General features: G+C 39.2%; 1 protein-coding gene across 12 annotated transcripts in view; it reads right to left on the bottom strand.

The window, feature by feature from the left end:
• GTDC1 (glycosyltransferase like domain containing 1) overlaps positions 1 to 22,540 on the bottom strand; it is a 402,869-nt gene that overhangs the window by 5,154 nt on the left and 375,175 nt on the right. For 10 of the 12 annotated variants that reach the window (XM_032411026.1, XM_032411101.1, XM_032411077.1 and 7 more), the window contains 3 exons: positions 18,925 to 18,995; positions 18,128 to 18,219; positions 9,849 to 12,877 (listed from right to left, as the gene is read on the bottom strand). In XM_032411026.1, coding sequence (XP_032266917.1) covers positions 12,794 to 12,877; positions 18,128 to 18,219; positions 18,925 to 18,995 — 247 coding nt within the window. In that variant the 3' untranslated portion in view covers positions 9,849 to 12,793. Of the gene's footprint in view, positions 1 to 6,550; positions 7,040 to 9,848; positions 12,878 to 18,127; positions 18,220 to 18,924; positions 18,996 to 22,540 lie in introns of those variants that run through there. The other 2 variants (XM_032411033.1, XM_032411042.1) reach the window with 2 other exon arrangements.

Here is a 22,540-nt window from a genome sequence, read left to right as displayed (position 1 = left end):
TGGTACTGTCTCTTCTACTCTGTACACTTGAGCAATTACTTAAGAAAAAGGAGTCTGAGGGCGCCTGGGTGGCTCAGTCGTTAAGCGTCTGCCTTCGGCTCAGGTCATGATCCCGGGGTCCTGGGATCGAGGCCTGCATCTGGCTCCCTGCTCCGCGGGAAGCCTGCTTCTCCCTCTCCCACTCCCCCGGCTTGTGTTCCCTCTCTCGCTCTCTCTCTCTCTGTCAAATAAATAAATTAAAAAAAAAAAAAGAAAGAAAAAAGAAAAAGGAGTCTGATAGTTTCTTATTTTAACTCAAAGGAAAACAAGCTGGGGTATATCTCTGTAACATAAAGACCCAGTGGATTCATTATTTGGCGGAAAAAAAAAAATCTGACCAGAAAGACAATAAACAGACTTCCAAAATGTAACAATGAGACTGAAAAAAAAAATGTATGTATAGATCAGTTCGTTTACTCCGATAAGGTATTCTTAATGTTCTTAATTATATGTAAGTAAATATTCTTGGTTGATAGAATTTTAGAGGAAGCTGCTAAAACTAAAATGTTTGAGAAAACAGTTATCATTAAATGAACAGAGAAAGCACTTGATAGAGCACCCGTTGAACACTCAACTGAGAAGTAAAACATCCAGAACATGCCCAGCTCTTTGGGAGTGTGTTTTCAGATTTCTGCATGTGTTTGTCCATAAAAGCATTTCAAGGGGTAGCTTTTTACTGATTCTACCTTGCCAAAAAAATCAATCCGGCAACCATCATTGGCTAATAAATGTTTTTATCGCATTTTCAAAATTTATCAGGACATCTGACTTTTTAGTTCCTCCTTCTTGAAAAAGAGAGCCCATGACGTAAGACACTGAAGCCACCTCTGTTCTTCAACACAACGTCCGCCCGGAATTGAGGGCTCAGTTGCTGAGTTTCTCTAGTTTGTAAAGGAAGGGAAAGATGCCTCACTAAATAACTTGAGTTTGTAACTTTAAAAAAACCTCCAAACCTGCTCATCTAGCGCAAGTAAGTGTACTCCCTTTGTTATATGGTATGCAATTGGATGCATTTGAAATAAAAGGTAAGTTAAATCAGAAGTCTCCGGGACAAGAATGTACTATTTTAAAACAGGGAGTGTCAAATGTTGTTTTTCAACCCAGAACCAAAGGGTATTTCACAGGTAATTTCTCAGGGCTGATGTTAGCTAATTATTAGCTACCATACCCTGCCTCCCATTCTAAGTGACTATCTTCTGGCAGAAAGACACAGCTAGGAGTGTTTTGTTTCATTTGTCCTTGGAGTTTTTATCAGCATCAAGAAGGTGGACTGAGCCAAAGTTAGAAGAATTCTGGAGCTAAGCAAAAAGTGACCCGTTTAACAGCCCCCATTAATTGGGGCTGTTACATGATTAATCTGAGAAAAACAGAAGAGACGGATTCCTTTACAACTCACAGTTGGATGCAACACACTAAAAGTAATCCTGTAAATTACATTTTAAATCTTCAACATATTCCGAGCAGATAAAATAGTGGCATGATTGACCAAACTCCTTTTAAAAGTACACATATTACGATGCATCATAGTTATAAACAGATGGTATTTGGCCTCCTTCCTATTCTCAACATTTGGAATTTCTAAACTATGTGAATTAAACAATAATATTTTATAAACATACAAGGGATTTTGCTCACTGCTTTGTTAACATAGAAATTATACAATGCTGACATTTATTTAAATTTTAAAAAGTAAACAACAGTGTGCATTGAAATAAAGCAAACTAAAATCAACATAGAGAAGTATGTTCTGTGTGCATATTACCTACAGTGGCCCTGGCCTTTTTAAGGAAAGACATAATAGGTTGAAGAACAAGTGGTAGCTTAGATGGGCCTAATCCTTTGTACTCCAAAGGCTCATTTAACACCTCTCCGTAAACAACGGATATTTATACCATAATTGGCTATTTGACCATCGCGTTCCTTTACTATGTAACCTGCTATTATGGAGTTAAAATAAGTTCTCCTTCATTGGCTCGTCAGCTTTCATAGTAGTGAAAGTGTCCTCGCAGTTTTAAAAACACTTGCACAAACAGGAATCATTCTGACACTTGTACTCATAATGAGAAACATTATCATCATATCAATAAGTATATATTTTTTTCTTTGGGGGATATTATTGCCAGAAAGAAAGGGAAATGTATCAGATCTTAATGTCATTTCCTGAGATACTTTTCTAAAATTATAGCTTTAACCCTTTCGCTACATTTTGAAAGGGAGACCCATCTGCCGAGTTGATGTACAAAATAGAAGGCACTTGGTTTTCAAACACTATTCTTGGATTTGCAAAGTTGTGCTGTGATGAATAAATAATGAATCAGATATTTCAATCAGTTTTATGATTTTTGAAAGCCCTGATTATCATTGTTCACAGACAGTCTCTTCTCGATGCACTTCCCAGGCACTCCTGTTCAGCCTTTCAAGGGTAGGCTCCTGCAGGCCAACGTCCGCGCCCTCCGTTTATCCCTGCGCTGCTCTTCCCACATTTTAAACCAACTAACCAACCAACCAACCAACCAACCAACCCGTATTTCCAAGTCTACAGTTCGAATAATATTTCAAACAGAGGGGTTGGGATCTTGAGAGAGAGAGATGCCAAGTAAGGTCATGAACACTCCAGATTAAGGATGCTTGTATTTGGTCTCGGCGTACACCACTTTAGCATACAATTTCTATTGGTGGAAACGAGAGAGGAAATAAGCTACAACCTAGATGGAAAGAAACGCAGACGGCGTTGGTGAAACCAAGGACGAGGGGCATTTTTTCCTCTTATACATATAGTTCTAAACGTCTACACTCAACTAAATGTCGAATGATAAAAAATCATACTGGTGCGGGGAGGCTCTTCAGACATTTTAGAAGCCTCAAAACGATATTAAACATTGGAAATTCCAAGTTTCTCAGGAACTTATTTTGACCAAACGAGTGACGACAGATCAACACGGGGCTCCTAAATATTCTCCTGCCTACATACCTCTTCACGCGTCTTCTCGTCTCCTCCTAAATAACCCATTGGTGGTTGAGAGGAGAAACGAAGTTTGTAACCCAAAGCACAGGTATGAAGTGAAAAGGATGGCGCTGGGGGCTTGGGGTGGGATTTAAACACACGCCTGGACAATGAAAGAGGGAGAAGAGTATTTTTTAAGTTAATAGCCAGAATCTCTGCTTGTAGAGTCTCCGCGCCCATCCCCACGCCCTCCTCGTTTTTTTGTTTTTGTTTTTGTTTTTTTTGATTAAGGTAATCTTTTTTTAAAAGGGGAGGGGGCATAGAAATCAGTACTTTTGCTTTTGCTCGGTGCATCCTCGTCCTAACGTCTCACGGAGGGCAGACCGGCCGACTCCGGGAACCCAGTTCAGTAAAACACTTAAGACGACTAGGGAGAGTTGTGCCCCGCCAGGGCTGCGCCGCCTTCCCGGGGGCCCGACAGGGAAGATCCCGGCCCTGCGCAAGCGAGCAAGGGCAGCCGTGGGCCACGCGGCGCGTGTGCGTGGCAGCGCGTGAGTGTCGAGCGCGCGTGGCGGGGTGCGTGCCAGTGTGGGTGCGTGCCAGTGCGCGCGCCAGGCGGGGCGGCGAGCGAGTCCCGCGAGTGTGAGCGCGAGTGTGAGCGCGAGCGCGAGCGCGGCCACCGCCCGGGGCTCGCTCGGCCCCGGGGCTCCTCAGGCTCTGGGCGCTCCGCCGCCGAGCGGGCTCGGCTACGACTCTGTGACCTCGCCGTCCCTCTCGCTCCTTTTTCTCGCGCCAGGAATGGTGCGGCGCTCCCTCCGCCCGCTCCGGACCGGGCCGAGCAGGGTGTCAAGGGGGCCGCGGTGGACCGGAGCTCGGGCTCGCCGGCCGCGAAGGCGCCGCGGTGCAGGGCGGGGGGGGGGGGCGCGGAGAGGACGAGCGGCGAGGGCGGCGGCTGAGCGCGGGCGGAGGCTTCCAGGGGCCCCGCGGGCGGTCCTTCCCCGCTCGGGGCAGCCCCGGCGCAGCCGCCCCAACGCCCGGCACTGGCTCGCCGGCGGGTCGGAACCGCGCGGGGCGGGGCGCCGGGGTGCGTGCTCTCGGGCGGGCGAGCGCAGGGCCCGGCCGAGGTCCCCGCGTCCCGCCGCCTCCCCGCTTGCCCGCGGCCCAGCCTGGCGACCTCGAGCCCCCCGCCTGCGGCGCGGGGCCAGACCCGACCGAGAGCGGAAGACCCGAGAGGCAGGGAGGGAAGGCGAAAAGAGGTAGCAGGCCCCAGACAAGGAATCCTTAATTACAGATTAAAGGCAAGCAAAACCGTACACCACATTTTCCATGTGTCAGCTGACGGCCGCGACAAAAGGAAACACAGAACGCTGAGGGGGAAAATGGCCCCTTCTCGGCTTTTTTTTTTTTTTTCCTCCCTCTTTTATTATCTGTGCAAATGTAAAATGCATTAGGTAGTGACTCTGGGTAGGTGGTGCCTGGGGCCAAATCGCAGCTGCACGCTCCAGTAGGAGGACAGTTTGCTGATGGACCCAGAGGTCTGGGGAACCTCTCACAAAAAAAGGGACTATAAATACTCTGCTCGAGCACATTTTGCTTCTTCAAAACTCCATTACTCATACTTTTTAAGTTTTAAAATTTGGTGATTAGTGTTGCAATTCATTATCTCCAGTGAAATCCTACCGTGCACGCGCGCGCGCGCGCACACACACACACACACACAAACATACACACACATTTTGTTTTTCAGTTTTGTAGATTCCTTTTTTTTTTTTTCTGGCCTGTTACCACAGCATTAGAAATCCAGGGGAAAAGCCAAACCGATTGAAAGCCAGGGAACATAGCAGCAAGCACCAGAGAGCACAAGTTCCCCACCACAGCTCTGCAGCTCAAGAGGAAAAAGGAAAAAGGTGTGTGCTTTGATGACTTTCCTCTTAACTATGATCACAAAACACCCTGTCCCTGGGATTTAAGACAGAGGTTCACCTCCACACTATCCTGAATTCTACATAGATGAAGTGTTCCAAACTGACCATTACAGACCTCTAGTTCTGCGTCATTTTTTAACCCTAGAGTTAGATGACCTTTGAGGGTCACCCTGAGCCACCATTGCAATGTCCTCTTCTGTGTTTTCTCCCTCTTGATGCCAGGTCAGCTTTAGAAATAGAAGACTTCGCCTCTTTGTGAGTAATCTATTTACTGATAGAATTGAGGCAGCAGGTGGAAGGCAACAAGGCCACCTTGTTTAGTCATTTTACAGATCTTCCTCTTTGGAGATGATATTTTCCCTTTTTCATTTGTGTTTTTCACCAATGTCATTTTCTCCACAGCATTTTATAAAAATTTTTTTCAAAGTGCCTTTTCACGTGGTTCCAGTGATTTGCCCACACCCCAAATCATGCTATCTGCCTTCAAGATTAATAGCTGCATATCAGTAACTCTTAAATACCTCCTAATCCATATTTTCAACTGAAATGATTCCTAATGTTATTGGCTGGGCAAATGCTTGAACCCAGAACCTTTGTGGACCGATTGCCAGCCACATGACAGCAGTGTTACACTCGGGGAATATGAACACAATTGTTTCTGCCTTGGTCTCTTCCATTGTAGAAGGCAGAGAGCCTTCCTTATTTCCCACCTTCCCCGGAAATGGTAGTAGATTAGCAGATTAATAAATTGATATAAATCATACTAGGTTCCAAGCCCATCTCCTCTTCTGATGCCTATTTAGGAAAATTTAAAAATCTCCTGCAAGCTTCTAGTCCTCTGATTTGGCTCTGCCCTCCCCACTTTTTGAGTTTATCCTTCAGTAAGATAAATAAGGTAAAAGAGCATATTAGGAGTTTCTCTTTCCTTAGAGCTTCCCAGGATTGGAGAGAATCATCCTGTTTTAGGCCAGTTGTTGTTAGTTCATGTTTTTACCACCCACCAAAGAACAGCACAGGATTAAGTTTATATTAATAAATGATGTTCATGACTAGGTTTCTAAATGCCAGAGTTATGATTTATTTTTTTAAATGGGTGGAGAAAGGAGAGCAGCAATAAACTAGCCCCTAAGTCGCTCAGAATCCTTGGCTTGACGCATCTCTGTGGATGTTTTTGTCTTTTTGTTTTTTGTTTTTTGTTTTTTTTTTTGTATGTACCTCTCATTTTCCTTTGAGTTCTATCATAATGAACTAAATATTTTGTTGACGATTTACCTTTGTCTATAGCTTCAAACCCTGTATTTATTTTAGTTAAATTTATGAAGAAGTATTTTATGCTCCCCCTTTCTACTTTCTGACTGTTTATAATTGTCCTTATTTATCCCTCCACCCCATTAGGAATTTCACAATAAAACCCTGCACCAAATAAATTAAAATCTGCAACTTCAGACACCCAAAGAAGAGGACATTAATCCACTTAGTAAAATACCCAGACCTCCCCCTCTCAATTTCAGCTCTTCTTAATGTAACATTTAGTAATTGCAGCTGGCTCCTTATACTTTCCTCCCTCCCTTTCATTCTGAATCATATTGGCCTTGTTTAACCTTCATTTCCTTTCCTACCCCCCACATTTGTCCACGTACTTTTCTTTGACCATGTTTGTCTTTCTTTTGCTGCCCGGTTTGAAAGCAATAAATAGAGCTTTCTAAGAGCGTAATACGTTCTGTTAAAATCCCATTCTACCTCCCCATTCACTATTAATGCTTTGTACAATTTTTATGTATCCTTCAGTTGTGTAGTTACTGCTCTATATTTTTTCTGATTGATCATTAAGTTATGCTGGCTTTTGAGAACTGCCTCCATAATCCTGAAGCAAAGGCTTTTTACTTGGCATGCTCTTTGCCTTTGGAATGCCTTTCCTGGCAAGGACAGGCATTTCAGTTGGACTATGATTCTTAAGTTACAATTCAAGGCTAATTTGTTCAGTTAGGCTTCTACTATAAGCAGCTCTGGTTCTCACTGTTGAGTGCTCCAGGAGGTTGCTTGGTTGAAGGGTGTGTTGTAAGTACAAGATGTAATATACTTACATTGTACTTGATTATCAGTTTTCAAAAACAGCTGCATGCTTTGATATCTGTGTAAGGAAATATCAGAAGATAATATACCATTGGTATTTATTACTCTATAATTAAGGATGTGTCAGTGTTTCCCTTTAAAAAAAACCCATTTTCAGAAATTCATATCTCAGGCATAAATTTCCCTATGAATTACAGTCTAATACCATATTAGAAGTATTTTCTTTTTAAGTTATCCCTCCCCTTCCTTTTCTTTCCGGGGAAATAGGTTTCAGGATGTAATTTCTGGGTTATTTGGGATGAGAGGAAGCACTCCCTTTGGTGCACAGTTAAAGGTGCTTCTGCCGCCCGTGTCACCTGCTCCCTCTGTGCCAGGCCCTTGGCACCAGGTGAGATTGTGGGGGCTGCCTCTGGATGAAGGGCCAGCCTTCTATCTATGTGGATAAGTAACTTCATCATTGTATGATGTCAAAGGCAATAGAGAAGGCTCAGCTGTCCAGAAGTAGCGCGTGTGCCAGAGTTTGAAATTTTAGCACCCAGAAGGAATTCTTGTACATTCCTCCCCTTGTGGCCTCTTAGAATCCAGATGCGACCAGGAGTTAACATGAAACAAATCTATAGAAAGGTACTGGCAATTTATTAGTCCATGTTCGTTCTGCTAGTAAGAGAAGCAGGAGGAGGAAAGGGGAAGAAGATGGAGAGAGAGATTTGCCCCTTCCTCTCCTTTAAGGGATGGTGGTCTTGACCAGTTGGATTGACCACAGCCTTCTGCATGAGGTTGTTCTGGACCTGCCTCTTCCACCACAGGACCCACAGCAACTTGGCTTCTCGTTAGGGCCTCAGTTTTCCCATAGGTCCCCAAAACAAATGCTTACCAGGAGGGCCAGGAAAGTTACCTTAAATGTATAAAAGCATCTGAGTGTAAAGACCACAGGGAGTGGAGGGCCTATGATGGATGTCGAGGCTGAATGCCTCCCCACAGGCACAATAATAGTACTCATAAAGACCCCGAAAACATTGGCCTCACTACCTGGTCTCTCATGCCTCTTTTAAGACCAACCATGTGGGCCACAAAGCAGCCCCCTGCTACCCTCTGCACTCTCTTGCCTAGGGGTCCAATAGTCATGCACACTGACCCTGGTGCTTCCTGAAAGACACATGGGTGATAATGATACCATCCCACAAGAGGGAAGGCCTATACAAAAATTCTCTGTTTATACAACATAGTCTGGCTCCTAAATATACCATTATATGATCCCTTGATTTTCTCATTTGTGAAACGATAATGGAGATATTAAATTTTCAAATATAAAGGACTTCACATTCCTGGAGAAAGGTATCACACAAGTATTCCCAGAAATCACTTCCAGCATACCACCTTAGGTCTGCTATTTAAATGCAGTAATTGATAGGAGTAACATAAGCATCTTAAATCATCTCCCACGAATCATCAATTCCTTATGTTAATTTATGAGAATAATTATGAACCCGTCTTAGGGTTAAAATTCATAACCATAGAGCTGCAACAGAGAAGTCGGAATCACTTAGATAATGATAATGGGAGGATCGCTGAAGACATTGTCTCCAAATTCCACTGTAGGAAAACAGACTGTAGGGTGAGCAAGGATCCTGGTCGCCGAAGTCATATGTACCTCAGATGCAGCTAGGGAATTCTAAAGACAGGGGAGGGAGAGCTCCTTCTCATGGAATGCAATGAAGGATTGAGTCCACAACTAACCCTGTCTTGAAGAGGAAAAGGAATAGACACCAGTATGGGAGATGGCTAGTGTGGTTAGGAGCTCAGATAACTCTGTGCTCTACCACACAGCTCTGAATTTTCCAAGATATGAAGACTGGCTCATGTAACATCTTCCTTTATCTTCTTCTCATTATCTTTCAAAAGGGAGTTTACAGAACTATGGTTTTCCATGTTGAGTTTGTAACATTACAGGAATTAGTGAGGAATGGTGGTCAGCAGCCCTAGGAAAAAGGGACCTATCGACCATCACGTCAGACTTTTTCAAAGTATGATTTGTTTCAGGATCAAGGTTAAGTCCTTGACTCCTGGTAAAGTCTTCTCATGCAAAACTGGCAGTTAGGGCAGTTTCTTCCACTGTCTGAAGGGAAATGGTTCTCTGACTGGATCAATAGTTCAGAGTCAAGAAATGTTAAGGAAGCCATGGTAACGAAACTAACCAAAGTATTCATAGCTCCTATCAGAAGTCATATCCAGTAATAACATTCAAGACACGTAAGAAGTCATAAAGAGTACGAATAGCCTTTGGATACTATGACCCAACTTCAGAAATAAGCCACTAGCCACCAAGTGAATATGCCTCTCTCCGTTACATGCCTGTGCTTTGTACCATCACTCCTCTGACTTAACAAGTAGTGTACATTTGGTGTAAATCCCCATGGTTTTTGTTGTTGTTGTTGTATTTTAATCACCAATATACATAGCTTTGAGCTGCATGTAGAATTGTTTGGATGTTTTTAAACTTTCCCAATTACATGTTAATGCACAGCTCTGAAGGGAGGGTGTATTATAGAAGCATTAGTTGGCTTGTAATCTCAGTTCAAATTTTAAAATGAAACATGTCAGTGGTTTATAATATACTCTCTTCATTGTTAAATATGAAATCTGATATTAAAGGCCACCCAATTTTCCACTGAAACCGAAAGGCACTTAGGGTGATACTTGTCAATAGTCAATAGAAGAATAAAACTCATGGAATATGTCAACAGCATGGACTATCATTTGAAAACTGATTCTATCACCCACAAAAAGTATCTTGAGACTTAACTGAAAATTTTATTGTGGCTCATAATATTTCTGGGTAGCAGATGCTTTCTCAAAAACAGATTTTACTTTTAAAAATATCAAATATAATTAACACCTTCAACATAAAATGAAATCTTTGCTTCCAGATGCATTTCAAGGTGTTGAAATGAATCTGTGCAGCCCTCTACGGCTGTGAGTTTCCATCCACTTACTGATTCTGCTGCCATCTTTATGTGGCTTGTCTGAAGATTTGAGATCCAGAGCCATATCTGAAGGATGCTTATTAAACCACAAGCTTTTTTGAGAGTGGTCTTTTGACCTATTCCTGATCAACATGGTATAAATGAATAGGTTAAGAGCAAGGTGCCCTGCTGCTTAGTACAGAAACACCTAGCCAGAAACACAGATTAGGCAAGTTCATGGCGGGCATCCTGGACACCATACCAAGGTCTTGGTAATGAGCAGACTTTTAAAGATATTTAAACTTGAAATTGGCTTAGTGATTTATGTTAAAAGAATAGAATGAACAGAACTGAATGTTTCAAAAAAGAAAGATCGAAATTTCAACAACCATACTCAAAATAAGAAATAGTGGGAGCGTTCGAGCTCTTCATTCAAAGTAAGGGAAATAGGAATTAAAAAGTCAACTTGTATTCGCAATGATCCTGTGACTTCAATGAAATATGGGTTGACTTAGTAACACTCCATCCCACCGTACAACGGATCTGAGAGGCACACAACACACCCGGACACATACATGCACACACACTTCAAGTTTTCAAATGTTAAGAATTACACATTTACAAAACTTTTTATTGTTTATGTGCACTGATACCAGGTCTGACAGCATAGTTTTAAGAAGTGACAACTTTAATGTAAATTTTTATTCGAGAAGGAATACTGGGTACAGCTAAAGACAAAAGCTGATTTGCATTTATGGGTAGAGGGAAGAAAACCCCTCCATACACAGGTAACTTTCAACTGTGTCTACTATAAAATGGGAGCCCATTATTTTCATGACAGTAAAACACAATAAACTAAACACTGTTTCTTGGCTGTGAGAAGACATCACTGTGACATGGCATCCTTCTGACTGAAGCAAATTTACTGGTCTAGTTCATTTCATTAGATGACAAACCCTGCCCAACGGTCTAAGAACCTCTTGGGCGTATTTATACCTTAACTTTTACACTCAAAAGGTGCACACCTGTCTGAGTTCCCCAGTCTCAGACCGGAAGGGACTTCTGAAATAATCCCCGAGCCCTTTGTTTCGTGGGTGAGGAGGTAATCTGTTCAGTGGCTTCCCCACAATTGATAGGACTCGAAGCTAGTGCTGTGATGTCCCATCATGCATTAAGGACCTCACACTGATTAGGGAGAGGACTATCTGCAAAGATAGGGCTTGTTGTTTCTGCTTCTTACTTGTCCTGCTTTTCAGTTCCCAGGCCTGATGCATTCTGAATTCCTGCCTTCTTTGATCTGCAAGACTACCTCTATCCTGAGGGATCTATCTGGCTCCCGGACCTTGATCTAATTCCTGCTGACCATTTTGCTACCTGTCAAATGGGCCCTACTGGACTTCTGAATCATCGCCTGCTCTATCTCGGATGGCTGCTAGACCACTCGGTCCTTCTAGAAGCCAGAAGGCCATGCTTGACCCTTGTCCACCCTCCGCTCCCTGGCTGTCCCTCACTCTGCAGTGTATAAAAGTTATTCCTTTCAAAAGCTAGGAAAGTTACAGTTTACCTGTCAGTAAACAGAAGATGGTTTATCAACAGACTTTACCTTAATGACTACAAATGTTTACCTCCTGCTTTCCAGAATGCAAAGACAATCTTGGAAATGTCATAATATCTTACAAACATTTGCAAAACAGATCCCTGTACATCCGGAAAAGAAACAATTGTATTCGTTGTCTCTGACACAAGGAAAGTATTCAGCGAGAAACATACAGATAGATGTACACTCTTACACATAAATGAGATATGCTAATTAAAAATTGCAGTAGGCACTTTATTAAAAATTTATTTTACAATCTAGCTGTTCAAAACATCTTTATATCAACAAATACAGCAGCTTGACTATTGGAATCATAAGCGATTTATCTTGAAAAGATTATATTTGTAGCTGAATGCAACTATTTTTGAGGAGTATTTCTATCAAAATTACTGTTTTAGTGGAAGTATTTTGATTTCTCTATTTTTACCCCAGGAAAAAAATTAAAACAAGTATCTCAGTGTTCCTTTTATGGGCAAGATGGCCCCACTTAGCGTGCTTCCCATGTTTGTCCAAATTACAGCTGTTTATCTTGCAACTTTAAAATAAATTAAATGCAAATGTAACTGTGAATCATGGGACTACCTGCCAGACCCCTTATTAATACCTTCACTTAAAAACCCCTGTGCCAGAGAGTCGTTAATTTGCTAAAATAAAAGTGCTAAAGCAGCCCTTTGCCCACGAACAATTCTGAGATGGCTGCCCAATTAGCCTGGTAGCATTCTGATCGTCCGTTCAGACCCCGTGGCCCTTTGAGGACACAAGAAGGCTCCAATGATAACCTGGCAACCTAGGTGGAAACCCAGCCAAGCGCGAGCTTTTGAAGCTGCAGTTTGGCTGCCATCGTGTCGGCAAAAAGAAAGAATTCAGGCACCATGTCATCCAGTACAAAGGATAAAAACGGATTCAACCGGAAATTCAATGTGGCACCACATATGGGATACATGAGTGCGGTTATACAACAGGCCACATATTTTTTTTGAACAGTCTCCTCCATGTGATGCCGAGGACATGTGTAACCATCCTAACGTCTCTAGGAATCTGTATTTAATTTGAGTTGGGGTGGTGGCAGGGATGGGAGATCTGAAGCCGCCACAGGTTTGTGGCAGATGGCTCTGTGTCAGCTATGACAAGCAGCCAGGCTCAGCTTCCTCTGCAGATTTTCTTTTCTCTCTGATCAGGTAAATATGGGCACACTCTGGAAAGTTCTACAGATTCTGCCTTAGGCTGCAAGTTTGTGACTTAGCCCCATCTGTCACAAATCTTCCCTAGGTTCTGTTGTAAGCAGAGACCTGAATTTACCGTGTAGGGCTGCCCAAGAAAAAGGAGTCATTTCACCCTGTGAGGGGGAGGGAGAGAAGAGAAAGCAATGAAGAAGCATTAACAACCGAAAGACGAAAGCATGCTCAAAATTCATATTGCAAATTTGCATAACTTACGTCAATTAGATTTCAAAAAGCCACCAAGTAAATGGTTCTTGAGTTTCATCAACTCAGGAAATCCCAGTTTCTGATTGGTTTAAAGTGGAACTGTCTTTTCAACCATAGGGGAAAGCTCCGGATTTTTTGTAAATGGATGCAATCCGCTGCACACTTATTTCCTGGTTTTTGTTATGGATGACGGCTATTCAAAGTTAATCATCCAACTTTTAACTTTTATAAACACAAGATACACAACACCCTTAACCCATGCATTTGCCGATGTGAATTTCACTTTTAAGTGGTTAAGGCACAGGAGAAATGCCATTACTATTACGTGAAATGTGTAAAGCCCTTTGAGTTTACAAACAGGTTTATATTTATTATTTCATTATAGCAGTGCTTCAGGGGGGGAAAATGCTATTAAGAATTTAGGAAAAAAAAAAATTCCTCCAGGTTAACAGATGAATCACACAGAGATTCACCTAGAGCCAGGCTGCAAATGAGTAGCAGAGGAGGACGAGACGCCAAAACCTCTAACTGATCTTGATCCCCCAAAGTTTATCTATTGTGCTAAAGGTTTTTTGCTTTTATTTTGCTTAGACAAATCAAAGGAAAACCAAGCCAAATAAAATCAAGGAAGGAAGTGAAGAAAGACAGAGGGAGAAGACCAGGGAGGAGGAAGAGAGGGAGGGAGAGAGATTAAGAAGTTGCCTGAAATTGTGCTGGGGCAGTTGAGAGATTTTTAGAAGTTCTAAAAATGTCACCAGCTTTTAAGTTTTCATTTTTAAGGAACAAAGTAATGACTCTGGAGGAGTGTTAATACAAGTGAGCAACACCTTACTGACATGTAGAGTATAAGCTTAAATTAAAAGGGGACTATAAAGTGACCAGGGTCTTGAAGGAAACTTAGAGTGGCATGGCTGTGGTTGGGGGAGACAGAGCCTGACATAATTACAACAACCACAAATGGCTTTCTGGGCACTGAATCTGAACTGTAAGCTTAATCATTGTTTGGAATCATTTTGAGGCAGAAATCTGAGAATTCTTCTCTCCTCCAATTAAGAGCAGGTCATAGAGGTTTCTAGAATGTTGCAGAACTTGAAGAGGAGAACAGAATAAAAATCAGCAGCTATCAGTTGAAAAATTTTAAGAAACTACAGGTCACTCTCAGAAAGCACAAGAGAGAATGCATCTCTTTTTGCACACAAAAGATCGCACAACTTGTAAATAAAAGGAAATGAGAAATAGGATGGGAATGAAGATCTGTCCCGTTCGTCTGGGCGGTGTTTACTTTACACAAGTGCCCCATTTGTGCCCTGTGCCCTTTTCAATCTGGTAACAAGGTAATGTCCAAAAATTTTTTTTCTAAGGCATTTTAAAATATGATGAGAAATTTGTCAAAACATGAGGTACTGATCTCAGAAAGTTGTTGGGAATTTTCAGTAAGTAAATTCACATAGTAAAAATGAGGCAAAAATACGACTTCGTGGTATTAGACTTATTTGGGTTGAAAAGGGAAGAGAATTGTTAGTGTAAGAAGTCAATCCTTGGCTAATTATTTTATGGTTACTTCTAGAATCTTGTGTTCAAGTTAGATTTGGGAGTCACAAAAAGCTCCCTATCGTGGATGAAATGAAACCTCTTTTTAATCTGTGTGACAAGTGTGTGGCCAATGAAGTGTCCCGAAAGTCCGAGAAAGCTGCAGTCAATGACTAAACTTAGATGTAAACTTTTTAAAGAAATGTTCAGATTTTTTAAGTTAGGAAAATGGTTTTAGATTTTTAAAATGATTAGGAAACATTTAATTTCTGCATGCTTTGGATTTCTCTTAAGAAAGATCTTAAGACAAGTGTGTGTGTGTCTGTGTGTGTGTTCGTGTGTGAGAGAGAAATAGAGAGGGAAAGAAGAAGGGAGAACATACTTGCATGCATGTGAGGAATTTAAACATTTCAAATCTGAAATCATTTCAGGTGAGAAGTCATGGGCAACAGTGTTCTGTAGTAGAAAGAGTCACTTTAAGAAAAAAAAAAGTATCCAATTCTGTTTCTGCTTTTCAGTTACTAGCATTCTGTTTCAAATCCTGCTTCAAGTTATAGCCCCCAAACTCTCACTCATATTGAAAGTATAATGTCTCATGTGAGAAGAAAGCCAAGTGTTAGTAGCCTTATTCTAGTCATTAAATTTCTAAGTGTGAATCCATATGAAAAATCCTATCCTAAAGTGAACCCTATGTGAAAAGCACTTGAGATGATTTTAAAATGTAAACTTTTGACAAAAAAAGAGAGTAAGGTGTAAAAATGTAAAAGGAGCAAATTAAAGAATTCAGTGACATTCTATCCTTTTAGATCTTAGAAGCATATGTTTTATAAAAGCAAAACAGCACTGTCCAATGGAATAAGTCTAAAAAAAACCCCCAACATTCTCGTTAACAGTACACACAAAAGACTCTCCCATTGCATAAGAAAAGTAAGGAAAATACTGCTTTGGGGGGGAATAATTCTCTTGTATTTAGTGAAGGCAAATGTTACCTGAAAATCTGTATATTTATAAAACATAAGGTGGAGAAGTATCATTGTTTATTAGATCTTAATTATAAAGTTTTAGAACGCATTCTTTTTCTGTTTTGGCTCTAAATCCTATTACAATAACCAAACTAAATCTGTGGTCCTTTCTGTCTGTGGTTTTTACCAGTTCCTCTGACAAATGCATCCTAAAGCTTGATTACTTATAATTCTTGGACTAATTTATTAATCTGAAGACTGATCTTTAGATAAAATATCATCAGGATTTACACATGAGGACACATCTGAACGTGTGTAACAGATTTATAAGAAAAAAATCCACAGTAGAAAATACATAAAAAAGAATCATACATATGAATTCTTATAAATGCTGACCCATAAAATTCTAATTTATAAAATTTTGAGATGGAGCACTTTAGGATGGACAGACCAAAAACATATGTAAAAAGCAGTAACAGGAAATAACATTGAAGGCATAGGTTATCTTTAAGCTGTATGAGGAACAATTTGATTTAAGTGACGGCATTATCACTAAGCTGAATGACATTGTTTCAGAGTTTTTCCAGAAGATATTTGTAAAATAAATAATTATAGCCATGTTACGGGGTAGCTGTATTAAAATATTTCAAACAGAGGTCTGTTTTCTTTTTTTGTTTGTTTGTTTTTTAAAGATTTTATCTATTTATTTGAGAGAGAGAAAGAGAGAGAGAGCACATGAGAGGGGGGAGGGTCAGAGGGAGAAGCAGACTCCCTGTGGGACTCAATCCTGGGACTTGATCCTGGGACTCCAGGATCATGACCTGAGCTGAAGGCAGTCGCTTAATCAACTGAGCCACCCAGGCGCCCCTGGAGGTCTGTTTTCTTTTGTAACTCAAGGCAACTTGTTGCAGTAACTTCTGAAATGGTTAAAAATTTGTCCATGAAGACTAACAGATAATGAGGCCTAACCTGAAGCAAAGTTAAAAACTGATACATTGTGATGGTGGAAATACCATTATAAATACTTCAAGGAAAAAAACATCTTCTTTCTTTCTTTTTTTTTTTTTGTTTGTGTCTCTATGAGATGACAGATGGTAATTAAGCCGATGGGGGTGACCATTCTCCAAGATGTGGACGTCAAGTCATTATGCGGTGGGTTGTAAACTGACACCGCGCTCTCGCTTATATCTCAATAAAACTGAAAAACAAACAAACCTACACCAAGAATTCACCAGGAGGGAAGAACAAAATTAGTGAGTTGATGGTGAGCTCACTGAAAAGATCTCTGTGTCATATATAGCAAAGGAATCCATTTGCATAAATACTCAGGATTCTATTTCTTCCATTTCCAGAATCTGCCCATTTCGATAGCCTGTCACATGGAAAATGACTGGAGTAACATTTTATATAAGGCAGACCACTACTGAACTTCCAAAATTAGGGAATGTGGATGGAAACCCTGGGAGGCTGTTTTGTCTGTGAAGCTTCCCCTATGTACGGTACAATCGTATTGACTCAAGGCGCAATACTGGAGGCTGGAACTGTTCAGTCAGCATTTTAAACTATTATGAGCTACCTTCTGAACCATTGCCAAGTTAATAGACAATGAAAGATAATGAGCTTGAAATTGGGTGTTAAATTGCATTTTTGGTTCTCTCCCTTTTTCTTGAAGTTTAACTGTTTCCTGCAGAAACAAAGTCCTGTTTTGATGTATCGCTATGTAAATATGTATTTTAGGCCATGAAAAGGGAAAGGAGAGAAAAAAAGGCAGCAAACTGTATTTCATGTAGGAAGGTTATACATTAACATAGGAAAATTAAAATATACTGTATTATAAAACTGCTAGATTGTAAACTATACTGAATTTATGTAAAATGAAGATGCTACATTCAAAGAATATAAAAAGGTATATTACTCATGGCCTAGAGCCACCTTCCAAAGTCGTAAAGCAGATTTATCCCAGTTCAATTACTTAGACTTTAAGCAGGGCCTCTTTGTGTTGTGATTTCAACAATGTGAAATTCTTGATTCAAACAAGGGAAAAAAGATCATGAGTGAGGGGACTTCATGATGAGGCTGTTTTAAAACTATTCTCCCTTTGCCTTTGCCATTCAGAGAGGAGCCTGGCAGTGTCATTCTACACAAACTGAGGATTTTTAGGTCATTTTATTAAACTGGACAAGGGAAACGTTCAGTTCTTGAAAATCATCCTCAAAGTAGTTAAAAAATGAACACCAAACTTCACAAATGTCATTCACCTGAATTTTTGAGGCCTGAAGATTCCATTATGATGGGAAGAAAGGCTTATCCTCATTAGTATAATTGTGGAATCTTTCCTTTACTTCCTTTTAAACTAATGAGTTACATTAATCCAGGTTCATTTTTATAAGCCTCTTGGGGCTAAATGTAAAGGACAGTCATCTTAGAAAACAATAAATTAAAAAAAAAGCATGTACCGTGCATTAAGTGCACGTATTTCATAAGACCTAGGTTAATACAACTGGCATCCAGTTTAATTAATCCTTGTTAGTGTAACAACTAATATCCCTCCCTAGCATGTTTCCTTTAAACATTAGTATGTTAATTAAATGTTTTTTTTTTTTTAAAGATTTTTCTTTGTACTTCAATACGGCATTTATACCACATAAATCTCTCCTCAATATCTACCTTATAAAGATGTTTTCTTACAATATCTGGTCTCTTGCAGAAATTCTGGAGCCTTTTTGAAAGCTGTTCAGGTGTGGAATACAGATACTCAGCTGCAGGAAAAACAGATACATTTTTAATGAAACAAAAACCTCAAAGCACACACTCGATATTAGTCACTTTACTAATTAAAAATGCATATTGCTCTGTGCTGCCTCGTGTTTTACATTATTTAAGCATGATTTTATAAGGTTACCTCAGCTCACAAGGATGTTTAATGCTAAGTAAGACTGTGTAGTTGTGCTGTTTAGACATCTCCTCTGGGTGATTAAAATACATTATTCTAATGTAACACAATGCATATGTGATATATTTAGTGATGAGAATTTTTTCCCAAGAACTGGTACTATAGCTGTATGTACCCTGAAACAACAGTTGCATATTATTAACTAGTCAATTGTTTAAATAATTTGGTGTGACTTCCAGTCCTTGATTTTTCTCTGTGTATATCATTAAAAAAAATCTGTAAGCAATTGCAGCAACACTGACCTGCTTATAAAAATCCATCATTATGGGATGTGTATGCTAACAATGAAGAATGCTATTTGAAAACTTGCTTTTTTGTTATCTTAAAAGAACAGATGGCAAATATAAGCTTACTCTAATGTATTAAAACACATAAAATTTTCCTTAACACTAACATGTTGACTTGCCAAATAAACAATTGCTCCTGCCTAAGTTTATTTTCAAACTTTCTCATTTAGCATGAAGCATGTATTAAATCTCGACAAAGATGAAAGGTACATTAAAGCAGCTACCTGGAAATATTTCGGGATAAACCAAATCTTTGGGACAGAGTGGGTAACAACCGCAATACACAGCTTCCAACCTAAAGGAATTTTAGAAAGAGGATAAAAAAAATATTAAAAAGACGTTACTATCACAGCCAGAAAGTGGTTTTGTTTGCCTAAGTTAACAGTGTGAGCCCTGAGTTAGCTGGGACGAGAAACAGGGTCGGCAGTACAAGCCTTAAAGCCAAAGTTGCTCTTTTAAAAGATTTTATTGATCATATATGAATTTCATAGAACAGAACCAACAGCATATGTTTTGTTCACTGAATTAATCAAAGCGCAGCTCTGCATTTTTTTTGTTGTTTTTAAAATACTGTTTAACACATTTTATAATCAGCAGATAAACACATGTAACAACATGGTAAAGTATGGACAGCTTTTCTTAATAATGCTGCAAAGCCCCAGAATGTTCACTTTTCAAAAATGTTTAAATAAAATAGCAAATACTTAACTTTAACATTGTAGTCACAGAAATGATCGAGGCACTTTTAAAAGCATCAGAAAAAAATTTACAATCTGTTGTGATGGGGCATTTTCATTTTAAGCTCATGCTTCAAAATAATTTGTTATTTTGCAGAATGCAAAACTATTCCCCCTTTTATTGAAAAATTCTCATGAAGATTACCTTAATGAACATTTTGCTTTCTTGGCCAAAAATTCAGCTCATTTCCCATTTTATCAGAAAAGAATACTTTTATTAGTAAGCAAATAAACAAGAAAGTTTCATTTTGCGAGAGGATTTCCCCAAGGGACACCTATAGGAAGTTTTTTTTTCTTCTGCCATGTCATAGTAGTAAGGGTTAAGCAGAGGGAAGGTATTGCCTTTCGGAAGGTTGTTAGCCCTGCATAATGGCTATTGATCTGACATATAATAAACCTTAAAGATACCACTGTAATTTCTGTTGGCTAGAAATTACACAGTGAAATTCAAAGCACTCTTTAAAATATGTTTATTTTATGAGAAACTTTGAATTGCATCCAAAATGTTGACCAAAGGCGGAATTTTATTTTGAACTGCAGATTTTTTTCAACCCAAGAATAATTTGAAGTTATGTCAATGTTTACCTTGTTTGTTTATAGTGACAAAGTACATGCAATTTAAGCTGTTTTTAAGTGGGTGATGTTTTCCCTATTTTATTATGTTGACTGAAATTAGTTTAAATGAAAAGTATTTACTTTGAGCTGCAAAGTTTGGGAAAATACTGAGTTCAAAGTTTTGCTTGAGAACTGATAGAAGTTACAAGATAACACAGTGAAATGGCACAGGATCTAGTTACCAATTATTAATCTCAAAACCCAAACTAATATATATTTTTTTCTATATATACATAGGGTATTTCATAGAATTTCTTATCTCAAGCACAGCTATAAACTGCACTGTGACCGCATTATAAAACATTCACTAAAGTTTTGAGCACATAAACCGGTGATATTCTTTATGAACCAAGAGAAAATCCGCACTTTATCTGAAGACACTCAGTTTTAAAATGCTGTGCCAATTGAAAAGTAAATACATATGAACATTCTCTTATAGTTACATAAAATCAAAAGAGTGAAGTCACAGACATTTCAGAAAGTGCACATGTTATCTGCTTTTTAATAATGGATTTGAATTAGAGTGTTCTGTTCCCCGAAAGAAAATTGCAGGCCAAGTTACATTTTGAGTCATCGTATGAGCATGTACCATGCCACTTCCAAAAACCTCTGCTAATTAAAATACAGTGAGATAGGAATGGCATTATTTGATTTAGGAAGGAAAAATTTACAAATTTTGGATTTCAACTTTTATTTGCAAATTATCTTATTTGTGGTAATATTTCTAATTCATCAGGAAAAAAATAAAAAACGAGCCACCACTTTTGGTATAATTTTGACTTGTTTTAAATACTAAGCCTCATCATATAGATTATTTAGATCAGAACTATGTCTTAAAATATATTAAATAGGCCATAATATTTTTAAAGAAATTTCTAAAATTCATTGCCATAAGTTTCTCATATTTTGTTATTTTGAAGAAAATGATCATCTCATGACAATAATACAATTATTCACCATTTCAATTCTTATGCACTAACAGTTAAATAATAAATAGGGTTCCAATTGATCTATTGTTAAAATGACTAGCAAATGACCTTTTTATTCCAATTAACAAATCATCTGCTAAATCTATGAATCTTAATATTCAGATCTATTCACTTCAATTCATACAATTTATCTGCAAATAGTTGTTGGGCTTTTGATTCTAAATATAATTAGCTGATAATTTTGCTTGGCTGAATTACTTTTCTGGAGGGCCTGCAAAGGCTCTCAGTCGCATTATCTAGCAATAATGAATCTGATAGGTGAAATTTTTTACTGTAATGAGGATGAGACACAGTTGTGACACCTGAGTCTACTAATAACAGAAGACTGCTAATTATCGACAGCACTTTTTTGTGTGATGCAAGGAGAAAAAAAAAATCCCTCATTATTAAAAAATAAAAAGTTACAATTATAAGTGACACCGGAGGAGAGTAAATAAAATGGAGTGATTAAAACATTGCTGCTTTAAGGGTGTTTTTAATTAAGTGGAAATGCTAATGTTGTCATACTTAGCAGATGGGATTAAAATTAGTTATTGTAAGTAACTCATATTTTATGTTATGGTTTCCACAGCATGTCTACAAGATCTAAGAAAGTGATACATTCCATAAGACATTTTAAAAATGAAATTCTCATACTCTTTACAACTCATAATAATGAACATCATGAATAAACTATTGAAAAAAATCCTGCCAAGGATTTTACCATAGTGACTTAACTAGCAAGGAATGTAGCCATAATGTACTGGACTGTTACAATCTCACTGATGGTATGTCGTTTGCTTTGCTGATTGTTGCATTCCGTATTTCATTCACACTCAACAAAAACAAAAGTTTGGTACTTGGGCATGTAGCCAACGTCAAATATGGTGTCAAGAAGGTAGGGCCTGGATACCAGGAAAGATCATGACCACCCACTAAGGTGATGTTCTAAACTAAAACAGAGGATGCATCATGTAACTGCAGATAAAAACCTAATTGCACACTTTCTCCTACTTTATTTGTGTAAAATTTTCCATCTGCTACATCTAAAGATGTCTAAACTGTTAGTATCAAACCTGCATTCAGCAGCCAGCTGTGCACATTAAGGATTGCAAAACACTAAGTAAATGAGCCGGCGTGAAGCCGAGTGGTAGTGGTCCATCTGCCCAGGGCTGTGGGGAGGGACCCCGGTACCTGGTCCCTTTCAGAGTCTGTCTTTGCTTCAGTGGAGAAGAAAGAAAATTAGCCACATTTCTAAGTGTCTCCATTTACAAGCCCCAATTTATCTGCATTTTCCTGGATAACTTCTGTGTGGCCGATGAGTATCCTTCTAGAGCGAGTTAATGGGAATTCATCTCTTTTTGAAGGTTCTTTGGACATATTTTAATAAAGCCCATTTAGACATCGTCTGTAATAGATGGGCTGACAAGTTTCTAAACAATTCTTGGTGATATTCCAAAGGAGATTTCTAAGTAATCCTTTATGGAATTTATTTCTGAAGGGTATAGAGTTAGTCAAAT

The sequence above is a fragment of the Phoca vitulina genome, unplaced genomic scaffold (assembly GCF_004348235.1).
Source record: "Phoca vitulina isolate PV1807 unplaced genomic scaffold, GSC_HSeal_1.0 scaffold1, whole genome shotgun sequence".
NCBI classification, from domain to species: domain Eukaryota; kingdom Metazoa; phylum Chordata; class Mammalia; order Carnivora; family Phocidae; genus Phoca; species Phoca vitulina.
Note: the sequence above shows the minus strand (reverse complement) of the source record. Positions and strands in the feature narration are given on the sequence as shown.